Raw genomic sequence first — 11,147 nt, 5'->3', positions numbered from 1 at the left:
AACAGAGGAAGAAAAATCGAACCTGGAGAAACAGAAGAAAAACCTCGAAGCGAAAGACCGTAAAGGTAGAAAGGAGAAAATCTGGTAATCACCCCTTTTTCACAGAGAGCAATGACAGAACAGACGTTGCAGGAAGAAGTTACGAAAGAAACAGAAAAATGAGAGAGTAAAGGGAGAAGTTATGAAGAAGAGCGAAGAAGAGAAACCGTTTTTGATTGAGAAAATTCAAAATAAAAGCCAGGAGAAAACGGGGCAATTAATACCAATTAATGAAGGTACTAAACCCTTCCACGTTCCCAAAGCAAAGCGCTGATATAAAAATGCGCGCCTTTAGAGGAAAACGTTCTACATTCAAAAGATTCTACAAAAAGAAGAAATCGACAAAATGCTTGAGTTCGGCTTCATCATGAAAGGACCAAAGTCAAAAGCTCGACCTCAACAGAAAGACCGAGCTCAAGCAGGGGCACTGTTCATACCCTGGGTCGAGCTGACAAAGCGACCGACCTCTTCAGGTCAGGACAACCCGACCTCTCCTCAAAGAGCTCGGCCAAGTCACAGGAAAGCCCAAACGAAGGGCCCAAATAGAGGAACGCGCCCCAAAATCCAAGGGCAGCCCAAGCCCATAGAGATAAAGGCGGTTCCCTTAAAGATGACCTCACTTAAAGATAAGATAAAGATAAGATAAGATAACTAACTTATCTTATCCGCAGGAGGCCACATCTCACCATTATAAATACACTGGAGCACTCAGGTATAACTCATACTCTGATTCTACTCAATACCTGCTTAATACCCTTGTTAACTTAAGCATCGGAGTCTCTTGCAGGTACCCCCCACCCTCTGGGGACGAAGGATCAGCACCACCACCAAGTCCAACAAGTCGGACACACCAGCTCCGGCCGCACACACCTGCCAGACACGTCAGGCTCCGACCAGCACAGAAGATCTCATCCGAGATTGACCTACAGTTTCAGGTAACCCTCGGAACAACTAATATAACGAATTATAATTAATATAGTACAATTAATTAAGTAATATAAATTATAACAAATTATATTTAGAAAAAAAATATTTAAATATCTAATCAAATCAATTAGTTGATATAATTAATTCAGTGCAATAAATTGTATTGAATGAGTTAAAACAATTAAATCGGGTAACACTCTCCGAAGCATGCCACGTTAGCTTCATCATTAAGTGCAGACATCCGATTTTTATATAATAGAATAGATATGTCACATATCATATTCTCATATATTCTATTTATTATCTATTATATTATATAAAAATTAGGTTTATGCACTTAAGGATGGAGTTGACGTGACATGCTTATGAGAGTGTTTAGCGATTTATTTTTTTAACTCATTAAATATAATTTATTATGATAAATTAACTGTATCAACTAATTGATTTGATTAGATATTTAAATATCACATAATTTATATCAATTTGATTTGGTAGTATTTTATAATTTATTTTTTTAATTTATTAAAACAAATTGATTATATTAATTATATTAATTAATTAATTAATTAGATTAATTAATTAATCATTAAAATAATAAATATATATAAAATAGGTTCTCAAGATATTTTTTACTAATAATTAAATCAAATCAAATCATATTTATTGAGTTAAATTTAAATCATGTGAATTAAAGACTAAATTAAAATAAGATAATTTTTTACTTATTTAAATTGAATGCAATAAATAAAATTAATTTTGTTAGATAATCATGACCTTTTGGTCTTCTATATATATATATATATATATATATATATATATATATATATATATATATATATATATATATATATATATATATATATATAAATAGCCACACAAAATTATAAAAATCATTATTTTTATTGTTTTTGCTATTTTAACTCTCTTTTTTTTATGTATAATTATACTCAGAATGAGAAGGTATAGATGAGTGTTTCATTAATTATTTTATGAATTTGAAAATTTAAAAATCATTTCATAAAATGTGAAGTTTTAATAAGTAACAATGTTGATCATATTGTTTTGATTTCAAGAATGAATATGATACCAACAAATAAAATTATCTCAAGTAAATTTTATTAAAGACAAAAGTCTATAAGTATTGCTATTAATGAAAAATTCTTTATTTTAAAGACAAATACAATTTTTTTCTACAGATTTCCTAACTCGGCAAGTCGAGGACTAATCCACCACATATTATTACTCTATTTATTAAGGGTCTGTCGCTAACTAATGGGTTGTTATACACACAAGACGTGATTCGAACTCCAAATACTTGCTTAAGCAGACAAATGAGATGACCATTATTCAACCAATCCAAATTAACTAAAATAAATATTAATTATTTTTAATATTTTTAAGTTGTAAAATATTTATAATAATAATTACAATAGATATTTTTCATTTAAATTTTAATAAAATTTTTTTATATAATTTTATGTATTACCTGTGTAGGGCACGGAAACATACACTAGTTTAATTTAAAATAACATAATTTATGATTATAATCAATATATATATTGTCCATAAACAAATTAAAAAATTAAATAATTTTTTAACATTAAAGTCATGAAAAAAAGGATTTTTTCATTTAAATAAATAAAATAAATCTAATAATTACCAAAATAAATAATTTAAAAATATTTACCGATTTAAATACCTTAGTCTTATCTCGTTTACACTGTAAACGAGATGATATTGCATGTATCTTGTTTACAACGTAAATGAGATAAGACACATTAACTGAACTACTGCTATCTCGTTTACACTGTAAACGAGATACGTGCAATGTTCATATCGTTTACACTGTAAACGAGATATATAGAAGACAATCGCAACAGCTATAAAAGAATGTCTAACCCTTGGTATTCCTCACAAACTTTTCCTATCCTTTTTGTCTCACATATTTCTCACGGATACAAGGCATAAATGGCCAGTAATATTCCATACATAGTTGTGCTTGTTTATCCCAATTGTCCTATAAAAAATAGCAACAACGGGGTGACATTTGAGTGTGAAGATCTGATATTGTTTCGCACTCAGCATGTGAAAACATTGTCGGATTTGAAGAGTTTGATATTGAGCAAGTTCGGTGGTACACAAGCGAGAAAAATCGGAAGGGTGGCGTATTGGTTGCTGGCACCCATGGGTAACGAAGTCTTCTGGTTTCGACTATTCCGACTTCAAGGGGACGAGAATGTGCAACTGATGTTCGACATCCGTGGGAGGATTATGGTAGAACAGGTAATTGAGCTTTCCGCAGAGGTGGGACACAGTGGTGGTGAGAGTTCCGTACACTCGACCTATGTACAGGACGACCGACTTCTCGCACCATTGCCCATTCATGTCGCCATTCTAGTGGATGAGGCAGAGGAGGGCGAGGAGGCGTCAGACGAGGATTACGTGGCGAACAGTACGGACAGCGACTTGTCCGATGGTGGGGATGAGGCTGAGTGTGTTCCGGAGACACCTGTCCAGACTGTGGCGTGCCATGTCCTGCCTCTACTGCACCCAATTCCGCCGCTATCGACAGTGCCAAGTCACTATCAAAGTCTGGATCTGGACATCATGCATGAGAGGTCTCCATTTTCTGACACAGGTGAAGAAGATTACAACCTAGACGGCGGTGTAGAGTTTCGGGTCGGTCATAAGTTTAGAAGTCAAGAGGCAGTGCTTCAGGGTATGAAGAACTACAGTATTCGCAGGAGTGTGGAGTATCGAGTGACCGAATCAGACCGATTAAAGTATCATGTACAGTGCCGTCAAGTTGAGAATGGGTGTCAATGGAGCCTTCGTGTGGCCCTTTGGTAGAACCTCTGTGACGCCCCGCTGTATCGCCAAACAGAGTGACTAGTACGTCCAGATCAGCATAGCCGATCCCCAAGATAACGCCCTACACTCTGCGAAGTCCTGGAGAAGCGGTAGCCAACGTATGTGCACCAGGTTGTTGGACTTGTCTGTCAACAGATACCATCCGATCAGTAACATAATATAGCACCTGGCGTACTGTCGGAGGGTCTTCGGGTCGTCGGTCAGGGACATCTGGCGGACACGATCACGCAACCACACCAGCTTCAGCGTGAAGGACTCCTTCCTCTGCACAGCCTGCTGTGCTGTCACTGGAGGCCTGACACCAAGTAGCTGTTCCACCATGGCCCACGTCTCCGTGTGGTACCACCTACCGAAGTCACGAAGACACCCCCAATGGGGTTCCCGTGTGCGCGTAGGCCTAGGTGGTATGTCACGTCCTGCAGGGTGATAGTGACTTCACCCCACGGAAGATGAAACGTGTACCTCTCCAGACGCCATCGCTCCATGAGTGACAAAATTAGGGAATTGTCAAAAGTGAAGTCTCTGAGGGGCACCATATCACCGAATCCGGCCTTAGCCAGATACGGGACGATGGCATTCGATGGAGGAAGGGTATGGCTGACTCGTCAGGGCAGTAGAAGGTGAGGCCTCTGCGGAATAAATTTTTTTTAACTTATTAAGAGATAATCATAATTTTTTGTAGTCTACTTAAGAACATAGAGCTACTTCTACTTAAGAACATACTTCCATGTTTCTAGTCTACACATGTCTCTAAATTACATATGCCAGTAAACAAATCCTAATTAAGTCATAGCAATCTTACACAAGCAAATACAGTTCTAAATTCATCCTACAGACCAATCCCCAAAATATTTTACTCAGTGCTTGTCACTACGAAACTACCCTAACAATGTCCACATAATTAGATTAACCAAACAGAACGCAACTAACCTGGAAGTCGGCCGTCCCAGCATAATGTGACGTCTCGTTCAATCTGTTGATGTCTCCATCATTCCCCGCCTGGCGTACCATGACCGTATCAGTCTCAAATATGGTAGGAAAGGGTAAAAAGAGGGAAAAAAAGAGGTTGACTAAGTTAAAATGAGGCCTAGAGACACGTTGTAAATGACTTATACTTATAGGCGCGGTACGGCCTTATATTATCTTGTTTACAGTATAAACGAGATCAGATAGCAGTAGTTCAGCTGACGTGTCTAATCTCGTTTACGATTCATGCAATGTCATTTTGTTTATATTGTAAACGAGATAAGACTAAGATATTTAAATCGCTAAATATTTTTAAATTATTTATTTTGATAATTATTAAATTTATTTTATTTATTTAAATAAAAAATCCTGAAAAAAGTTTTCTGTTGTTTCTTCGTCACACACTTACGTATAGTTAATAAGGAAACGAAGTCCAAACGAAGTCACAAAATAAGAAAAAAGAAGTGTTCCTCACTCCTAGCATTGCATTGCACCCGTATTCCCCTAACATCAATTCCCTCTTGGAGAGGCTTAAGTGGTCATGTCAGTTTCACACTTTCACGAAGAGAGATAGGAACGTGTTTGGCATGCATTTTTATTATTTTATTTTATAATTTTTTTTTGTTTTTAAGATTAACATAATTAAAAATTTTAAAATAAAATAAAAATTTTAATTATTTTATTATTCTTTATAATTTTATTAAATTTGTAATTAAATTTTTATATTTTTTAATTTAATTTTTATATTATTTTTAATTTTGTAATTAGATTTTTTTTATTGAACAGTTGGATATCAATTCTTAATAAATACATGATGGTAATGGTTTCTATATATGTTGAATAAGTTCCACCATCTCTCATCATAGTTTTTGATACCTTTCTTGCTTCATATAAATTTTTTTTTCCTGTCAGGAGACATGGTAGCACTACTAAGTGGTAAAATTAGTATTGAAGTTGTGATTCAAGTAGCGGCTTCAAAGTTCTTTAATGTTTTGGCAAAGCAATTCCACAATGTTCCAAACATTTGTGAAAGAATTCATGGATCCAAGTTGCACGAAGGTGATGACTGGCACAGCACTGATTCAGTTAAACAATGGACTCTTCTCATAGGTAATTAACCTTTTGATTTATAAACTCTAAATAAATTATTCATTAATGAAAAAAAGAAGGACCACCAATTAATTATTTTCTTTTTTTTTTCCGTAATTTAAGAATTATCAATTTATTTTAAGAGTAAATATTCAAATTAGTCTCTAAAAGATTGTAAATCGGACACTTTAATCTTCAATAAATTTTTATTATTTTAGAGATTCTTGAGATGAATTGAATCTTTTATAAAAATGACTAATTTGTCTTAATATTTATTGAGATTTAAACTTCATATAATAATAATAATAATAATAATAATAATAATAATAATAATAATAATAATAATAATAAGGATTTTCAAAAACTTCTAAAGTAATAAAAATTTATTAGAAACAAAAATGCATGGTTGATTTAGAATTTATTGAGACCAATTTGAATATATATATTTTTTTAAATTTGCCTATTTAGGTTAATTAAGAGAGACAATTTTTGAACTCGCAAGAAGAAGTTAACCAACTAACCTTTTTGTTTATTCCTACTTCTCTTTTTCTTGTTTATTATTCTTTCTTTTTCTGTATGTATAAGCAGATGGAAAAGTGAAAACAATAAAGGAGAGAATTGAAGCCATTGATGAAGAGAACAAATCAATCATTTATCAAGTCTTTGATGACGATATCAGTGAGCACTACAAGGTCTTTAAGTTCATCCTTCAAGTGAATGAGAAGAATGATGAATGTGCTTGTGTCAAATGGACTATTGAATATGAGAAGATCAATGAGAATGTTGAAACTCCATATGCATACTTGGACTTCGAGGAGAAGATTACTAAGGATATTGCTGATCATGTTCTCAAGGCATAGCTCCAACAATCATATAATAAAAAACAATATCAACTAAAAAATCATGTTTGTTTCATCATAGTATTTATCGAATTTTTAATAATTAAACATTTGAACGATAAGAATGTTCTCATTGTTCTTATGAATGTGCTTTATGTTATTGATGATTTCCTGTTGAATGTCATAACTAAATAAGCAGTGAATTTCTCTATTGTATTACCAGATTATATTATCTAGATATCCATTAAATTTGATTTTATTTCTTAAACAGTGGAGAGATAAGATCCGAAAATCGCATAGAAATTTTAAAAGATTATGGTAAAATTATATTTCTTTAAATATAAGATTTATTCAGAAATGTTATTTGTACATTAAAATTTCACTAAAATCAACCACCAATGTATTTGTATATAAATACATATGTGGTTTAATTTATTTTCAATGTATATTTTTATTATAACATATATTTTATATTGGTAGTTGACTTTAATAACTGATTTTAGTGTACATGTAGCATTACTCAAAGTTATTTAATTTAGCCGAAATTAAATAGATATGTTCTGTAACACCCTACCACACTAAGCTTTACGCTTAAGTTGTAAAACTGAGGTGGTGTGGCATTACGATCTCTAAAATAAAATGAGTACATATAATAGCAAAAGAATTATAATATTCTAGGAGTTTTGAAGAATAGAGGAAATAAAAATCGCGAATATAAAAGCGCAACACTCGAGAAATGAGTTAACTTGCGTGCTAAAAAAGCTACAGATGTCAAGTGTAAAGTAACCCAAAACAGAAACAGAGAGTCAAAGATACAAAATAACGAGCTCCTGACTCAGCCTGCGAAGTCAAGACTGGCCAGAGAATATACACACATATATACATATATATACATATCCAAAACCCAAATGTACATAAACAAAATCCTGTCTCTCCATACACCTCTAGGAGGATCAAAAAGAATAAGTTATGTGGAGAGAAAGCTAAGTACATATATATACATCATAGCATCACAAAATAACCAGTAACCACTCCGCTTCAAGAGTCCAGACGCCTAACGAGATGCCTCTCGACCTGCATCTGAAAAATAACAACATAGTATGGAATGAGAACCGAAGGTTCTCAGTATGGTAAAGGTGCCACCCAAATAATATATAAGGTCCTGAGAATGCCAGAGGCAATCCTAGAACGCCGACACTCAGATTATAGAGCTTAAAGTATTAAACAGAAGCCATAAAAGGTGGTTTACTAAGGATATTTATACCTAACTTAATTTAATCTTAAATCTAAATCCCATTCTGCCATTCTTCCTTACCTCCAACTCCATCATGCATTTTCACAGACAACTAAACAGACAAAGGCAAATACAAGAAGGTTACAAGTACTACAGATAACAAATATACATTTAGCATGGCAAGTATATTTAGGCACACCCAGTTAATACACAAGCAAGTAATTCAAGTAATATGCATATTATCCATGCCTGTCCTATGGCTGATGAGGCTCATCTGTCGGTTATCCAGCCAACCTGACAAGATTGAATTGTCCTTAGACTGTCCTCCGACGTGCATCCCAAAGAGTCTATGCATAGCTTTTTCTCAAATAATCAATATTGGTCAATGGGGGTAACATTCCCGGGATTTTATATAGTGCCCGATCACACTTATGTCGTAGGGTCAACAGAGTATCGAGTTTTCAACTTGGTATACGTGGTGGCAAGCCACGGCATCTGATCCAGGAATCTCGTATCTCAGATCATTCAAATTTATAAGCCATATAAATAATTCAATTATAATTCATCAACATCCACATCATTCTCAATTGCATCTCATTCATCATCATACATTAAACATATTCAATCCTTATCCTTCATTATCACACCTCTCATTCCGTCCATCAATAATTCTAATTCAAAACATAATTCATTCTTTTCTAAGAATCATACTCCAAACTTAAAATATACTCATTTTCCTAATAACTCTAAATCAAACCATATAACCTTTGAATCTAAATCTTTTTAGATAATCATATAAACAAAATCTCTAATTTTTATAAAATTTTGGCAGCACCTCTAAAACTTGGACTTTGTCACCCTTTTCGGGTCCAAACCTACTTTCTTTTCAATTCAACATACCCTTCCTCATCATCACAACAGTCACCACAATAAATCTATCTTAGATCAACAATTATACTCATACCATATTTAAAACCAACAACCAAAATTCAATTAAGGATCATAGTTCACTAATCCTAGGCTTCTAACACAAAATACCTCATTATCACAACAACCTCCACAATAGTTATACTTCAAATCAATAATTTACCAAATCATTAATTAATCAACAAGCACCAAACCAGCCATGTTCAACAATAATAACATTCAATCATAATTCTCTCCCAATTAACATACAACATTCACCGTGCAAAATTAATAACTAATTATCCAATAAACTTCAATCAAATATATTCATCGACAAATTACTAAACGTTAAACATACACCTGCATTCCAACTTATCCTATGGTCATCTAGTCAAAGTTTTCACAGAATATTATATATTAAATGCAAAAAACCTAAACCATACCTTGGCCGATTTGCACGTAACGACCAAAGAAAATTATTTAAAATCAAGGCAGCCCCTCAAAATTCAACTAATCCGCTTCCTCCAAGTTCCGGTATTCACAATTTCAAGCTCCAATTATTTATTCACAACCTAATACACATTCATAACACATATATCCAATTTAATACTCAAAGCTCAAATTCAATAAAATTAAAATAGAATTATCATATCCTCACCTTATCCAAGCTTCACATAAGCAAGAGTAAATGTTTCCCTCAAGCTAATTGGATACTAAAACATCAGAAATAAAAAAATTCAACATTCCCATTAAAAATTTGAAAATTGGGGGAAAAGAGGAGACTGAGATGAAATAATAAGTTACCTATGAAATTATTCTGATAGAAATGTAGAGTTCGACGCGGTAAACGCGTGGCCGCAAACGGTGCGGCGATCGGAGTTCGGACGAAGAAATTTTGAGAGTTGGAAATTAACGTAAGGGTTACGGGATATTTCTTGTTTCTCTTCTCCCTGGAAGCTGAAGGCCTCGTTGCTGCAGTAATGAGGGAGAAGACAAAGCTGGGTTCATTTAATAGGGCTGGTCCGGATGGACCGACAGTCCGGTTCGGATCCGGTTCAACTGGTTTAATCCGTTTGTTCTAATTTTGGATCGTTTTTTTTAAATTAGTGTCAAAATTCTCGTTTCGATGAGCTCTACCCTATTTTGATATAATATTCGTATTTCTAATAATCCTTATTAAAAACTAATTTATTGACTAATTATCTACTAATTTAACCGGGGTTTACATGTTCAAAACACGAAATTTTCGCAAATTCTTTCATTTTTATTTTAAATTATCATTCAACTTAAAATAATAACTAAATTATCATTTAATTAATTTTTAGATAATCCTTCTTAAATATTATTTTAAATATTTTTTAATATTATCTTAATTCGTATTTCAAATAAAATGATTATATCACTGAATCACTTTCAGCTATATTTATTACTGAATTGTGATGTCTATCTCTATACTTTCATTTTCATTGTTATTTTTCATATTGGAATGGGGAGTGTCCCATTTTACTCAAATTTAAAAATAATTTTTCTCTTATATATCATGTTTTTGACAATCTGAATATTAATTTTTCTGAATTTCTCGTTAACTACTTTTCAGATCCTCCACTCCATTATTGTTAAAATTTTATGTATATCTTAGCTTTTTCCACAAAAATGATTAAAATTTAAATAATAAATTAACCAAATTATAAGAAAAATAATATGAATGAGGAGTCAATTATTAAAAAATATATGTAATATTATTAACTTTCAGACATAAAACAAAATCTAACAACGAATAATGAAAATATAAATGCTTTACAATATATATTATGTAATTCTATTTTATTAAATATAAGAAGTAGTTGTACATAATAAATGATGATAAAATAATTTATCTATTGTATTTGTTATTGAATTAAAACCAATAGAGATATTTTTAAATATAATTTTATTTTTAATTTCTCTGTGTTATAAGTGTCAACAAAATTCTTGGGTTTTTTTCAAAGTTGATAATTTTATCAAAATATTTTTATCAAATATTTAAATTAAATCATGTATAAAAATAATAAATGTTTCTAAAAAGAATTTTAAAAATTTGATTTAATTTTACACATACCTCGTGGGAAGCAAGGCAGTGCATGCAGCTGTTTGTGATGAGCATGATGCAAAATTGAGGAAACAAAATTGAACCAGCAAACTAATAATAACCATATATTATGATATATCATCATTTCAATAATTGCGATGGCAATGTTTGGGCCTCATGATAACCAGAGGGATAGATAGTTTTTTTT

The 11,147-nt window shown here is 32.4% G+C and overlaps 1 protein-coding gene and 1 long non-coding RNA gene across 2 annotated transcripts; one reads left to right on the top strand and one right to left on the bottom strand.

The window, feature by feature from the left end:
* Nucleotides 1-5,636: 5,636 nt before the first annotated feature.
* Nucleotides 5,637-6,953, top strand: LOC112703948 (MLP-like protein 43). The gene is made up of 2 exons (XM_025755558.2): nucleotides 5,637-5,913; nucleotides 6,481-6,953. Exons 1-2 carry the CDS (start codon nucleotides 5,721-5,723, stop codon nucleotides 6,750-6,752), a joined length of 465 nt encoding a protein of 154 aa, XP_025611343.1. The 5' UTR covers nucleotides 5,637-5,720; the 3' UTR covers nucleotides 6,753-6,953.
* A 547-nt stretch (nucleotides 6,954-7,500) lies between these two features.
* Nucleotides 7,501-9,853, bottom strand: LOC140174193 (uncharacterized). Its single transcript, XR_011863416.1, has 4 exons — nucleotides 9,676-9,853; nucleotides 9,530-9,584; nucleotides 9,315-9,443; nucleotides 7,501-7,811 (listed from the first exon to the last, which is right to left on the bottom strand). It is a non-coding gene; the product is annotated as an uncharacterized lncRNA (long non-coding RNA).
* Nucleotides 9,854-11,147: the final 1,294 nt, after the last annotated feature.

The sequence above is a fragment of the Arachis hypogaea genome, chromosome 7 (assembly GCF_003086295.3).
Source record: "Arachis hypogaea cultivar Tifrunner chromosome 7, arahy.Tifrunner.gnm2.J5K5, whole genome shotgun sequence".
Lineage (NCBI taxonomy): Eukaryota > Viridiplantae > Streptophyta > Magnoliopsida > Fabales > Fabaceae > Arachis > Arachis hypogaea.
The sequence above is the reverse complement of the archived record's forward strand: the minus strand, read 5'-3'. Positions and strand labels throughout refer to the sequence as shown.